Below are 15,408 nucleotides of genomic sequence, written 5' to 3' on the forward strand. Positions count from 1 at the left end.
ATGACTTCTTTAGCCTCCCTGCTTTATCAGTTTGTGGGAAGTGAATCTTAGCATCAGTGGCATCAACAATGATGCCATTGGCATCAAAAGGTAAATTCTTCTCACACTTGTTAAAAATAAAAAGTTTCTGAACAAGTTTTTTTTTCCATTCACAAACTTTACCTCATATTAAAAAATAAAATAAAGAAAATCAGCCCTCCTTTCTCTTTGTCTTCTAATGAAGAACAGGAATCCTTCCCTCCTGACTGTTATCACACGACCGTCTCCACACCCATCAGCTTTGGTGTAAGGATTCTTGGTGTCACACCGTTGTTTAGGTCTTCCTCAAACTCCAACAGCTGCCCCATGAAGTTAAGGTTTGGAGAAATAATTGGTCGCTTGCCTTTGACAAACTTATAAGCATCAGTCATGGTCATCCGTGTGTGCTTCATCAAGTAAGCGATGACAATGGTGGCAGAGCGGGATACCCCAGCTTGGCAATGGATGAGGAGTCCCTTCCCACATTGGTGAGCTTCCTCTAGAGAAAGGGAAAAAGGCAGGAGGGGAAGGGAAGGAGGGAATGACATGGTAGGAGAAAGATTTTGTTTAGACCTGACAATGCCCATTTTGTAGAGAAAGAATATATTAAAATGTTTTTTAAAAGCAAATATAATATATCACTTAATTTTGTATGTTTATGTCACGATCTCCACAGTAGTCTAAAAATCAGTATTAGCCTGGGTAAGAACCTACACTCCACTTTTTTTTTTTTTTTTACATTTAAAGGGTGGATGAAAGAGTAATTTGTAATAACAGTTTACTTCACAGGGTGATGGCAGTTGACTGACACTAGTCCTACAATACAATTAATTTACATGTTAAGCAAGCTACTGGTTAAATAGACCCTAATAACCACCAACAATGGGTCCACCATAGCAACTACTATAAGAATGGCATAGGACTGGGCACTATTTGAATGTACATAGTGCCGTTATGAATCAGAACTACTCAATGGCACCTAACAACAACAACCACCATGAAAGGAGCCCTGGTGGGACACAAGTTAAGTGCTGGGCTGCTAACCAAAAAGCTGGCAGTTTGAACCCACAAGTTACTCCATGGGAGAAAGATGTGGCAGTCTGCTTCCTAAGATTATAGTCTTGGAAATCCTATGACGCAGTTCCACTCTCTTCTAAAGGGTCACTATGAGTTGGAACCAACTCAATGACCACAAGTTTTAATAGTCATGAGTCAGGGGTGATTCAATGGCAGCTTACAATTGTAACAAAAATAGTCATTCAGCCTCTCTCTCTCTTATTTTGTTCCTTTTTTTTGAAATAATACTACTAATATGGAGGCAAGGAAGGAAAACATTATACACATCCATACATACACATAGACAGTATGTGGTTCCTTTTCTGATTAAGGATGTTGATTCCCATCACCAACTTGCATGACTTACCAAAACGAGTATTATTAACAATACTTCTCCCATAAAATGGAAAAGATACCATATCTTTCTTTATACCATACAATTGCTCTGTACAGGAACTGGTAATACATGGATAAGAGTTTCAGTCTTACTAAACTTTGACTAAAGTTAAAGGAACAAAACTCAACTAGAAACTTACTATGGTCAGCTTCTCATCAGGAAACCCAACTGTTGCAAAGTCAACTAAAGACTTGTAATCTCACAATCAAGAACAACTGAAAGAGGCACTGCTTTGTAAGTTTTCAGACATATTAAAGGCTCAGAAGAATAGCTTATGGGTGTGACCTGAACAGATTCTTACTGATTCTTCTAGACTAAAAGGTATCCCATACAAAGCTACCCTGAAATGGATGCCAATTAGATGAAGAAGCAGAGAAAGGAGAGTGCAGAAAGAGAGGAGAATTTAATCTAAACTACTTTTATTGGCTACCCACCAATGAACCGAAAAAAAAAGAAAGAAACATGATGTAAATTTTAATCCTAAAAATTTACAGTTTAGGCAGACTTATCATAGATAACAGTATTTTAAGAAGTAAGGTATTTCTCATTTTCAATTTCTTCTCTTCAGTACACACTATTTATTGACTTCTAAATCAAGACTAGGTAGTGTGGATGTAAAAGTATAAGTTACAAAGTGCTAGGTTTGACCATGGTTGCGCTACACACTGGCTGAACAACTTTGTGTGAGTCAGAAAATTCCTTCTAGCCTCAATCCTCCTGTCTGAATAATGGGAATAATACTAGCAACAGGGACTATGGGGATACTACTATTGGATTCAGGAATGAATGAATTGGCATAGTTGAAACTTAAAACCAGACTTTGAACAGTTTATATTAGACTCTTCGTAAATGTTGTCATATTTATAAAATCTGCTACATTTTTCCCTTAAAGGAGATGTAAGTTTTCAGTGTATCCAATATATAACAATGAAAATACAATTACACACAGGCAGACTGTGATTCTGAATTATTCTTCAGGCTAAATGCTGTCTTGTTATTTGGTCCTCCCTGCCTTCTAAACAAGCAGGCAAGTCTGAATAATCTACAAAGAATGTGGGTGATTTGGTTGAAATCCTCTTAAAACAGGCATATTTTATGCTACTCGTTAAATGGAAGATAATTTGCTAACTTCCCTCAACAGGAATTAAGTCAGATAAAATTATAGTCAGACATGATATATCAAGTAGGAAGTTTCTCATCTACTTGGTGACAAATATTTCCTCCTCAGGGGCTCCAGATTTGGTTTAGATATTACTAATAAAGAATCTGCAGTATCTCTGCATTCATAAGTGTTGCCAGTTATGAACTAATACAGTATTGTAAACACTGCACCAGAGTGTTGTAGAAAAACCTCTGGCTTAAAAGTCAAGAGCCTTGGGTTCTGGTCCCCTCCTTGACCCCAAAAATCCTATAACCTTGGAGAAGTCACTTTACTTCTACGAATTTGGTGGCTACTCAGAATATCCTTCCAGACTAAACATTCCATGGTCCTGAGTTTAAGGTACAGTTAGCAAAGAAAACAGCTGGTCAGCATGATCAGAGCTGCCAATTCTACCACAAATCCACCAGACCCAATGGCTGCTAAATCCAAGGCTTTTTTTCTGACAAAACCCATTGCCAGCTAGTCAATTCTGCCTCACAGAAATGCTATATGACAGCATAGAACTGCCTTCTAGGGTTTTCAAAGCTGTAATGTTCATGAAAACAAACTGTCATAGCTTTCTCAGTGGGTTCAAACCTCTGAGCTTTCACTAAGCAGCCCAGTGTTTAGCCATCATGCCATCAAGACTCCTTTTTTTTTTTTTCCCCCCTGACAAAGGAGCAGTATATGAGTGTATTCTTACTGAGACAAAGATTTAGGAACAACTTGCAGCAATATTTGGAAAAAGTACTGGGCCACTCTTTTATGGTTAAAAAAAGAAGAAGAAAAGAGTTGGTAATCACTTGAAAAAAAATTGGGTGTCTGCTGTGACCAGGTGTTCCTCAAATGACAACTTGAGCCTTCCAACAGTTCAAAGTTAAAGTTAGTTACAGAAGTAGCAGAAGTTAAAGTTAGGACTAGGGTTCGGCTAACTGTCACTTCCTTCTGGATGGTGAAGCCTGTTGTGGATCCCTTGGAGCTCAACTGCTAACTGAAAGGCTGGAGATTTGAGGCCACTCAGAGGGACCTTAGAAGAAAGGCCTGACACTCTACTTCTAAAAAACTTTAGCCCCTGAAAAATCTTATGTGGCACAGTTCAGCTATGGCACACATAGGTTACCAGGAGTTGGAACTGAATTGACAGCAACTGGTTGGTTGGTTGATTAGATGATGGTTAGAATAGTCTTTATTGAGAACTATTTGGAATATACAACCTTACCTTTCCAACTTCAGTCAATTTGGGATAAAATATATAAGGAAATCTAGTATCATCTCACTAGTGCTAATGTTTTTGCTACCCAATGTTTAAGAAGTTAGAGGGAAAACCAACTCACTAACCCTACTACTCTCTACCCAGGCCTCCACCCTTCTCTCCTTCCATAGACAGTGATGCAATGTATAGTATCCTGAAAATGTTTCCTCAGAACCAGTCTTTCAGCAAACATGGCCTTTGTCTCAACCTCATGCTACTGGCTAGGCTAGGTCAATTCCAAATTAGTTTTAGTCAAGTTTAGGAAATCAAAACACTTCCTATGGTATGTGTTGATTTAGAGGTGATGTCATAGAGATTCACTATATTTTATTTCCTGCAAGGTGCTAAGGGGACTCTAGTAAGCTATGTAGCAGAAACACTTGTTCTTACCTCCAATTCATTACTTTCCATCAACTATTTTGCTATAGGGCATATATATATATATATATATATATATATATATATATATATATATATATATATATGCTAATTCCTAACACTTTTTCATTGAGAACTTTAAGGATGAAAACATCTAGTTGAACTGATCCTGACCCAATGGAATTGCTTTTCCTCTATACTCAGCCAGATGGCTGAGGTACACTTGACTGGCTATGACTTAGGAGAACACGTTGGCTGTATCAGCTAGCAGAGCCCAAAAACACCTCAGAGCAGCTTTTCTGAAACACAGAAACCTTGGACTGTATATCAAAGCACAAGCCTGAGGGAAAGGAAGATGGAAAATGAACATTCCCCACAGGAGATAGTTACCAATGAACTCAAAAGCCTCTTCAAAGTATTGCCGCAGGTTCTGCTTGTTGCTGTCTGTGGCAGGCAGCCGCTTATAGTTGAATAGGCCTTTCTCGTAGTGGTAGAGGGGAAGGTGAGTGGTGACATTGATGACGTAGCCGATGTTCAGCCGTTGCATTGTATCCAGGTCCTGAGCATTCTGCTCATTGCCAAGAAACAGGAAGGGCAAGATGGGGGTGAGCTCTGCGTTCTCGATGTCAGGGGTGGTGGGGATGGACTGAGGTAGTAGGCCCAAGGCCGCAGATGCGCCACCCCCAACCTCTGGGCACTCTTGGAGCTGGAGGGAGTTGTCACAGAGGTTTTCATGGTTCTGCTTAAAACTACTAAGTCCACCTGGAACAAAGATACAGAGAGAGAAATGATTACCCCCTAAAACTTCAGAGCTGGCAGAAAATGCTACCTTCCCCATAACAATGACTATAAATGGTTGTTTATGTTTTTTTTGTTTTGTTTTGTTTCCCATAATAAAAACAAAAAGGAAAATCCATTTGGAGACCCAGGACAAGCTTTGGAGGTGATTACTACATTCAGTGCTTTGTTGGGAAATCCACTCTTTATACAAACTGGGGCATGCTCCTCTTGAAAGAGTTCCATGAGCATCAGGCAATTTCATCATCAGCAAATTTTATCAGCCTCAAAGAGCCATATGCTCAGTGGCCTATATAGTGCCCTGCACTTCGGGAGCTGAGGAAAGCATAAATGATCTCCCTTATGGAGGATACTTCTGTGGAGAATCCCTGTGGGTATCCAGCATTATGGGCATGTATTGCACCCTTCAAAAGCTCACTTCACCCAGAAAACCAATTTGTTCATAATACACCAGAGTGGTTAAGAGCAGAGACCCTGAAGAAGCCAAATTACATTGGCTGTGACCTTAGCTCCCCGACTTCTTGGCTCTGTGACTTGGCAAGTTAATTGCTCTCTTTACCTCAGTTTCCCCATCTTTAAAATTAGAGTAATAGCATTTACTTATCATGATTATGAGTCTGGAATGTATGAATACACATAAAGGACTTAGCTCATTGTCTGGCACCTAGTATGTGCTCAGTTAGTATGAGCTATTTTTATTAATATTATCTATATTATGGCCCCCATGTAGAGGTAACAGAGAAATGCTTGGAAAAGAAAAGGCAGGACAGAGGCTTTCTTTATGATCTCTTTTTTGACATTCTCCAGGTCATTTGTCAACCTTGACTTCCAGTGTTGAATAAAGTCTTAGAGGATCCCAGTCTCTAGTACCTGACTTTCTGAGGTCGATGCATACATAAACCCATTACAAAATCTCTAGTAGATACAGTGAACACATGGCTTTGAGCTCAAGGCTCAGTCTGCCTCGCAAGAGCTATGGGTCTAGTGTAAAAGCTTAAACTGAGCATTTTTTCCCATTTTAAATAGGCAAACCTCTTCCAACAAGTGCTATCTCACTTATAGGGCTGTTATCTGAAGGAAATAATCAAACCAATGATAGTTGGCTAGATTTGTAAAAAGAACTGTCGTGTGTGTGTGTGTGTGTGTGTGTGTGTGTGGCATTATCTGTTTTATGGAAAAGGTCAAACATATGACAAGAGGAAAACACAAAGTAAAAGTTATTACACCCATTCAATGGAATATTATGTAGCCATTGAAAGAGTAGATTGTGAAAATTACATGAAAACAAAGAAAATGTTCACTTAATATTAAATGAGAAAAGCATCATTACATACAGGTAACCAAAGGTTGAAGGGCTATGTAAAAAATGAAAACATAGAAATTTATAGATCATAGCTTCTTGTTTAAATTTTTCATTTAATATTTGTTATACACACTAACACAGAGATAATTCTAAGGCTACTAGGAAGCTCAAAATAAACACTATACATGTGAGGATGAAGAAATTTGGGTTGACATTATCACCACTATGTGAATCTAATTCTGACCTTATAAAATTAGGTAAAGCCAGGTCTTCCCTTTAAAAAAAGGACAGAATTGGAAAACAACTATAATCTGAAAGCCACCAGAATATTCATACCCAAAGAAAGTCAGATGTTTCAAGTCTGTCTTATAGTTCTAAAAGATAAGGCAGGAACCACAAAGTGTGAACAGGATACAGTTATGTTGAAATGAGAACAGGAAGTCTATCTGTCCACTAGTTTCTGAATCTAATGTATGTTCTTCTCCATTTCAAGTCTCATCTTTGGTAGCCACAGCAGGAAGCTCCAGACTGTAACCTAGACTGAGCCTCATGACTGTTCACAACCCATGGACACTGGGTCCTTTTCATTAAGGCATAACGATGAGCTAAAGGAAATTCAAAGGTGTAACATTAAGATCATCTTATGCATCTGTAAGAGTCAAAATCTTTGCTCTTGAAAAGAAAAACATTCATTTTAATTGATTTCCAAGATTAAACTCTGCCCCTTTCTAATATTAGTTTATTCTTTGATGAAACCACAATAGAAAAATGTTGCTGAGTTCAAAGAGATAAGTTTTAAAGTTGTAAGAAAAAAAATGGAAATCAGAAAAACTTCACTGGAGATTAACTGAAAAATTCATTCCTTCATTCATTCATTTATTACCCACTGTCACCATTACAGATCCATAAAAGGTACTCTGGGATTCTAAGAGTTTTTTTTTTGTTTGTTTTGTTTTTGTTTTTTAAATCTTCTCAGCTTTGCTTCCATGAAATACAGGCAAACCGTTCTACAGAGATACAAAGATTCTGTGACGGAAACCCCTAAGTCACTTTTTTTCCTTAAGAAAAATGTAGTTGCCACACTTTTCCATATAAAAGAGAACAAAAGAAACTTAAAAAGTATCTAAAGGGAAAAAAAACAAAGTCTCTCTGTTCTTGTTTAGGGTACTGAAGCTGTAGTTTGTCTTAAAAGCAGCTAGTAAAAAATAAAATAAAATAAAAAAGCAAGCCAGAAAACGCCACACACAGGAAAAAAAAAAAAAAATTGCATTCAGCTTTTTAAAATTCTGTCTCTTCACCTCCTTTCCCAATGACATCAGCTGGAGGCTCCCCACCTGCCCAGTTGCCATAGCAGTTACACAAAGACATACAATGACATCAGTTGGCATGATATCAGCTCTTTGAGTGCAAACAATACAAGAAGAACTACTTTGTTTAAGGCCTTTGGTGCAACTGTGTTCTGGGGAGCCAATGATGTAATGCTAACAGGTGGCATGGGCCTGCCATTTGCCTAATGGGGGGAAAAAACCCACAGGGGTGGGGGTGAGGGAATTTGAGACAGACACACACAGAATGCTCAGAATCACATGCAAAATTATGTGTACAGTGTATGTGTAAGTCATGTGGGGACTCAACATACAATATTTGGAGAGAGAGTAGATAGGAAAGGAAATACTGTAATACCAGGATATTTAGCCAGACAAGAAAATTCTCATTGAGGAATCTGAGGAAATAGTCCCTTGTTCAATTGCCAGTTTACTGATCAACTTAGCTATCAGTTCTCATTAAGGGTTAGGCACACCTATACATAGTGGTAAAAATCAACAACAATAAAACTCTATGGATGATGGTACTTAAAGCAAAACAAACCAACAGAAGCTCATGGTGGTGATTTTTTTAGAAAGAAGTGTGTAGGGAGGATCACTTTCTTTTCATGGAGAGTTGGAAAATGGAATTGGAGCTGGGTTGGGGGAGAGCAAGGCTAAAATTGTTTTCCTTTCGAACTAATTCCCTCTTCCCCCACTCCACCTGCATCACATAATCAACAGAGGCTGAGCTAAGCAATGACTTACTCAAGTACTTTAGTTTATGTTTGTTATTACTATATAAAGAGTATTTGAACATAATAACTAACAAATAATTAAAGTAGGTAGAGTATCATAGTAGCTAAGAGCTGGCTGCCATTGTGACTCTGCCTCATATAAGCTGTGAAATCTGGTGAAAATCACTTTCCCTCATTAAAGCCTCGGTTTAGTTTATCTGTTTATAAAATGGACATAATATTATCTACCCATAGGATTGTGATACCAATAAAGAAATAAAAAAAACAAGAAAGCTTCTGTAAATGCCTTAGTATATAGCCAGATGTTTTGCTGATAACTTGTTTTTACCCCAATATCATCATTGTTGTCCTCACCTCCAGCTGATCCATGTCTAATCCATGAGAGTCTTAAGTGCAGTGCAGTGATTCAGAGCAAGGGCTCAGAGGCCAGATGTCTTGAGTTTGAATTACTCGCCATGAGACCTTGGGAAAAATTCTTACCTTCTCTATTACTCAATTTCCCCACATAACAAATGAAGATAATAATAGCACCTACCTCAGAGTGGTGTTATGAAGATTATACTGGTTAATAAAAGTACTTTGAAATAATGATTCACACAAAGTCAGCACTACATAAATGTTAGCTTTTATTATTATTATTATTACTTTAGGAGGTTACTGTTTTAAACTATACCCACCTACCCCGCAAAAAAAAAAAAAAAATTGCTTAAATATAAAGACCCCAAGAAGGAAGGATGGGCAATCTACTTCTGTAGTGATACTGCCTCGGGAACCCAAAGAGGGGTTGCTATGAGTCGGGGTTGACTCAGCGGCACATAACAACAACAACAACAACAAGTGATAACTAAGGATCCAGAGTTTGTACTCTTAAAATGTTACAGGGGTGGGGAGGCAGGGAGAATTAGGAATCAAGATACCTGAGCAGATTTAAAGTTTAAGTAACACATTTTGATCTTAAAGAAAGCAATGAGACTCTATCTTCCTTAAACAAATGATCTTATTTCATTTTGCTTGGCCTTGCTTTCCCAGTGAAGATTGTATGTTTTTGGATTCCTAATTTTTCCAGAGGAGGATTGAATTTTTTGCATAAAATGGCTCTTCTCCCCTCCACCACCTCTACCTCAGTCCCCACCCAGTGAGGTGACTTCCTTATGCACACAAGGGCTTGCAGTCATCAGTGCAAATATTTTCTAGGCAGGAACAACCATGCTAGGGGCAAATATTTTCAAACCTTATCGCAAAACTAGGTTTAGCTCTGCCAAAATGAGTATGGTCAGCATGCTGATCCTGAATGAAAACAGCAGAGAATGCCAGCACCCTAAAGAAAATGACATAGAATACCACCCACCAGTTCTTCCAACAGGAGGTCATTTAAGTGGCAATCCAATTGAAGCAACAGATTCTAGTTTGAGTGGGAAACATCTCTTTGTAGATGCATTTCAGCTTCTGTCACTGTTTTGGCTATTGCACTCCTGGAAACAGAAGAGCCCTCTGTACTGTGATTCAGAGGCTATGCTCTGTGTCACAAGTTAAAGGAACCACATCCAAATACAGAGCCTGTAAGCAAAAGATGTCCACAGTGTAAAGATGGCAAGCCTGTTTACACACAAGTTTTTGGTTTTATGCTAAGCTGTAAAGTAAGCACTTTCCAGAGATCTAAGGAAAGCTCTTACTGAAGGTCAGCAAACAGAACTAAAATGAAAAAAAAAAAAAAAAAAGTGGGGGGAGGAGTAAGGCAATTGAAATTGGATTTTTCTAGAAGTTTGCTGCAAGTGTATTTTCACCTCTTATTGTTCCTACTCTTTTTTATTGGGTCACTAGTGTTTCAAAGTAAGATGGTACTTTGATGATAGTGGATAAAATGATGTATAAAAGTTAGGTATTGTTACACATGGCAAAGATATTGGTATAAAGTATATCCCGAATGGATATTTATTTTGTGGGCCCTCCATGAAAAGTATGGTACATCAGGGCAGACTATCATCATTCTATTTGCACAAGGGCCCTTTGGTCCTTGTGGAGGAAACAAGACTTAGACAAATTGCAGCTGATACCAGGCTTCAGGCTTGAAACTCTAAAAGAGTGGATGAGAGTCACATCATAATTTTCAGGGCAGAATATCATCCACATTAACAGAACAAATATTTGGGGTACCAGTTGTTGTTGTTTGCTGTTAAGTCAATTCTGACTCATGTTGACTCCGTGTGTCAGAGTAGAACTGCTCCATCTGGCTTTTAAGGATGTGATTTTAAGAAGCAGACCAGGCCTGCCTCTCCAGGTAACTCTGGGTAGATTTGAACCACCAGTCTTTCTGCTAGTAGTCAAGCACTTAATGATTCTCAACACTCAGGGACCTGAGGTACTAGCATGATCCACAAAAAATGCTTCTATTTATTTTCTATGAAACTGTCTCAACAGTTCACAGACATGATTGGGTATTTTACAGTAGGAATGAGTTCAAGTTCAATTCCAGGTGGCATCACTTAAATTGTCTATGATGCTGTCCGCAGGGAACCTGCATGTCTTTCCTAAGGTAAGGTTTTCTTTCCTAAAAGGGGCTATATAAAAGACAAAGAATGAGTCAAATGAGAGTGCCATCTCACTAGGTGAATGGTACAAAACAAAGAGATAAAACATGTCTGTTACCCCAGGGGAGAGAGCGATTTAGGGGGCTGAGTCCAGTGGTTTTGCTGGTGCAGACTATGAGTCAGAGAGAAATATTGTTATGATTATGTCTTTTGATGGCTTCCCTTGGCCAGTGTGGCCTTATATATGAAATGCCCAAAGTGTGAAAAGACATAAGGAATGAAGTACCACAGGCTTTAAGCCTTTAAAAAAAAAAAAAAAAATCATGATCCTGGATCTAATTGAAGGAGCTCTTCTGGTGTAGTGGGTAAGGCATCTGGCTACTAAACAGGTCAGTGGTTCAAACCCACCAGCTGTTCCATGGGAGGAAGATGAGGTAATCTGCTTCTGTAAAGATTTACAGCCTTGGAAACCCAAATTTGGGTCACTATGAGGCAGAATAGACTTGCTGGCAGTGGGTTTGGTTTGGATCAGCGTACATATAGATTATTTGGGCAAGGTGCATTGTTAAATGTTTCATAAAGATGTATCTATACTCATGTCACTCCCTCATCTCATGGGTTCTTACTGCCTGGTCTCTCTGGTAGGAGACACACTTTATCTGCAGATGTATGTTAAGAGCCTGCTATAGAAAGAGTCTGGGGACAGTAGTGGTTTAGTGGTAGAATTTTTGCCTTCCATACAGGAGACCTAGGTTTGCTTCCCAGACAATGTACCTCATGTGCAGCCACACCCATCTGTCAGTGGAGGCTTACATGTTTCTATGATGTTGAACTGGTATCAGTGGAGCTTCCAGACTGAGATGGACTAAGAAGAAAGGAAAGGCTTTATAATCTACCACAAATTAAAACAAAAACTAAACTCACTGCCATCGAGTTGGATCTGACTCATAGCAACCCCTCCTTGGGTTTCTGAGGTGGTATCACTACGGAAGTAGATCACCCAATCTTCCTTCTGAGGAATGGTTGATGTGTTTGAACCACCAGCCTTCTGGTTAGCAGCCAAATGCCTTAAGCACTACGCCAGAGTAGTGTTCCTACTACCAGAAATTAGCCAATGAAAACTCTGTGAATCACAATGGTCCAATCCCCAATTGGTGATGGGGATAGTGCAGGACTGGGCATTGTTTCTTTCCTCTGTGCATGGGGTCACTATGAGTCAGTGGCTGACTCAATGGCAGCTAACAACAAAAACATGGAAAGCTGTCTGCAATATAGAAAGTAGATGGAAAGAGCTTTATCTCAGATTAAACTTGTGATCCTGCACATGCCAGATGGATGTCTCTGTGAAAGTTATTGACTCTTTCTGGGTCAGCTTTCTTTTGACTATAAAATGAGGATAACATTCTTCAGGGCTGTAGCAAATATTCAAGGAGATTTTGTATAAAATAGTCATTCAAGTATTTTTAAGAAGTCATTCAAACCCCCTAGCTGTCCTGCAGATACCAAAACTCACTGCCATCAAGTTGACTCTGAGTCATAGAGACCCCCATTGAGCTTCTAAGGCTGTAAATACTTATGGAAGCAGACCACCTAATATTTTTCCCATGGAGCCAATGGTGGTTTCAAATTGCCATTCTTCTGGTTAGCAGCTAAATGCCTTAACCACTACATAACCAGAGCCCCTTATCTTGAAGATAGTAATTGTCAATAGAGTAGCAAAGACACTAAACACCCTATGGGATTCGATGAAGAAATAAGGTTAGGGTGTCCAAGGAGTCCCTGGGTAGTGCAAACGGTTAACACATTCAGCTGCAAACTGAAAGGCTGGAGGTTAGAATCAATCAGAGGTGCCTCAGAAGAAAGGGCTGGCAATCTACTTCTGAAAAATCAGCCATTGGAATCCCATGGAGTACAGTTCTACTCTTCTCACATGGGGTTGCCTTGAATTGGAAAGTCTTTTTTTTTTTTTCTTTTTTGGAAGGGAAGTTGTTGATTAAAATAAGTTTTGTTGGAGGTGAGACCTTGAAGGATGGTAGGGTTGGCTCTGAGCAGTGGGAAAAAGTACGGAACCAGGGAAGGAAATGCAAAGCAGGGGCTGTATGGGGACCCTTACTCTACCTCTGCTCTTGTGAAGTCTGTATTCAGCACTTTTGTATTATAGTTTAGACTCCACAGTGTAGGATGAAGAGCATGCAGAGTTGGGGGGCCAGGACTTGTGGTTGGTGGTCTCGATTGGAACCCTTATTATGTTTATTTAGTTCTTATGTCTTAAGAGTTCATTAGATTAGAGGTGGCATCTAGGCTTATTAAATAGCCAAAAATGCATTCCTGGAAAAATTTTAAGAGTATACATATAATTTTTCTGTATCTCTACTTGTCCAGTTGAGGTGTCCACAGTTTTTCTCAGGCTCCCTCTATGAAAACTCAGTTCCAACAACTTACTTATTATATATATATTTATACAGTCTCATTCTGAGACTTAACCTGTGCTACTAATATTTATTTACTCATATTTTCATATTTTCCTTCATATGAACATCCAAAGTGATAGCTTTAATAGAATTTAAGTTCTCAGAGAACTGAAATAGTCTTATTTAAATCCTTTTGTACACAGGATTTTGCTGTGTGTCACATAAAAACAGGTGATTTTCGACTATGTTAGACACCAACAAGAGCTGTAGGGAAGAGTAATTGACATTGGTGATCTACCTCTTTTTGGAAATAATTTACAAAAATGAAAAATAAAGTAAAAGGATCCCCTTGGTGTCTGCTTTACCTAGTGAAAAATGATAGGTCCAAATTACCTCAAGAATGCACCTCATGAAACTCTATGTGTCTTGCAACCATTGGTCTCTGTCCATCTGGAGCAAAGAAGAGTGAAGAAAATCAAAGATGCATGGAAACAAATGGTCCAGGGCACTGATGGAGCATGTGAACCCCAGCCTCCATGACCCTGAGACCAGAAGAATTAGATGGTGCCTGGCTATCACTGCTGATCACTCTGAAAGGGCTCACAATAGGAGGTTCTAGATAGTGTGGAGGGGGAAAAAATGTGCAACAAAACTCAAAACAAAACAAAAGACCAGGCTTACTGGTCTGATAGAAACTAGTGGAAGCCCTGAGACTATGGCCCTAAAATGCCCTTGGAGCCTGGACCTTAACTCACCTCCATGGCTCAACTTTCAGCCAAATGATAAACAGACCTTTAAGGTGAACAATAACACCAGGACAGTACTCAGTCACTGGAACAATCAGCCATGTTGTTGTTGTTGTTATTTGCTGTGGAGTCGGCCCCGATTCATAGCGATTCATAGCGACCCCTCCTCGGGTTTCTGAGGCAGTATCACTAGGGAAGTAGGATTGCCCAAACTTCCTTCCAAGGAGTGGCTGGTGGGTTTGAACCCACCAGCCTTCTAGTTAGCAGTCAAGTGCCTTAGGCACTATGTTAAGAGGGCTCAGCCATAGGAGATCAAAAAGGCAGCATTTGCCCAGGGATAAAGCTCAGAAAGCAGGAAGTGGTAAGGAAGAAAGACCACTGGAATTGGTAAATACAAGGAGGAAGTGGGAAGAGTATTGTTACAGGGTGCCGATTGCAAACAATGTCACAAAACACAGTGTGTATGAATTTTCAAATGTAAAAAAACAAATTGCTTTGTAAACTTTCACCCAAATCACAATATAAAGTTTAAAAAAAAATTTAAAAAACTGTATATGTCTTCCCACAATACACTAATGATCACTCTTGCTCATACTTTACAGCAGTTAATCTAAGTTGTATTTAATGATGTTTTGGGAGAAAAAGAAAGTCCCTGAAAAGTTTATGCCAGATTTGCTTGCATTATGAGTAAATGATAAGAGTCATTTCATCAGATTTTCTGCTGGAGAAAAATATAATTTAGACTATCAGTGCTTACATAAAACAGACTTTGACAAAATTATCACAGTTGTTTTTGTTTCCCTCAGATTACATTCCATCTCTCCACCCCAACCCACTGGTATCTTATAAAACCTAGCATTCTAGGGATAAGCTGATACTTGGGTATAACACCAAAGACTGAAAAGAGTGACTTTTGTTCATTCCTAATCTTGGCTTAGTTTGTGTTGTACTTTTTTTCTAAATTTTTGGTTCTATACATTTCTACAAAGAGCTCTGGTGGCACAGTGTCTAAGGCATTTGACTGCTAACCAGAAGATTGGTGGTTCAAAGCCATCAACCACTCTGCAAAAGGAAGATAGGGCAATCTACTTCTGTAGAGATTTACCCTCTCAGAAACCCAGTGGGGATCACTATGAGTTGGAATCAACTCAATGGTAGTGAGTTTGGTTTGTTTTTTGATATACTTCTACAACTATTTTTAATCATTAACTTGTTTGAGTTAGGGTTCTTGCAATTGTCCTTGCATCTTAAAACATAAAACATATTCCTTCCTTCTCTGATTGGTAAAATCTTTGTAATAACCTCAACTGAAAAAGTA

At 38.9% G+C, this 15,408-nt stretch overlaps 1 protein-coding gene across 1 annotated transcript in view; it reads right to left on the reverse strand.

The window, feature by feature from the left end:
* Nucleotides 1-251: 251 nt before the first annotated feature.
* Nucleotides 252-15,408, reverse strand: part of DUSP10 (dual specificity phosphatase 10) — a 44,290-nt gene continuing 29,133 nt past the window's right edge. Inside the window, exons 2-3 of the mRNA XM_007936946.1 lie at nt 4,633-5,004; nt 252-517 (exon numbers count right to left, since the gene is read on the reverse strand). Coding sequence (XP_007935137.1) covers nt 252-517; nt 4,633-5,004 — 638 coding nt within the window. The remainder of the gene's footprint in view (nt 518-4,632; nt 5,005-15,408) is intronic.

The sequence above is a fragment of the Orycteropus afer genome, unplaced genomic scaffold, assembly GCF_000298275.1.
Source record: "Orycteropus afer afer isolate SDZICR_OR568_19922 unplaced genomic scaffold, OryAfe1.0 scaffold00039, whole genome shotgun sequence".
NCBI classification, from domain to species: Eukaryota; Metazoa; Chordata; class Mammalia; order Tubulidentata; family Orycteropodidae; genus Orycteropus; species Orycteropus afer.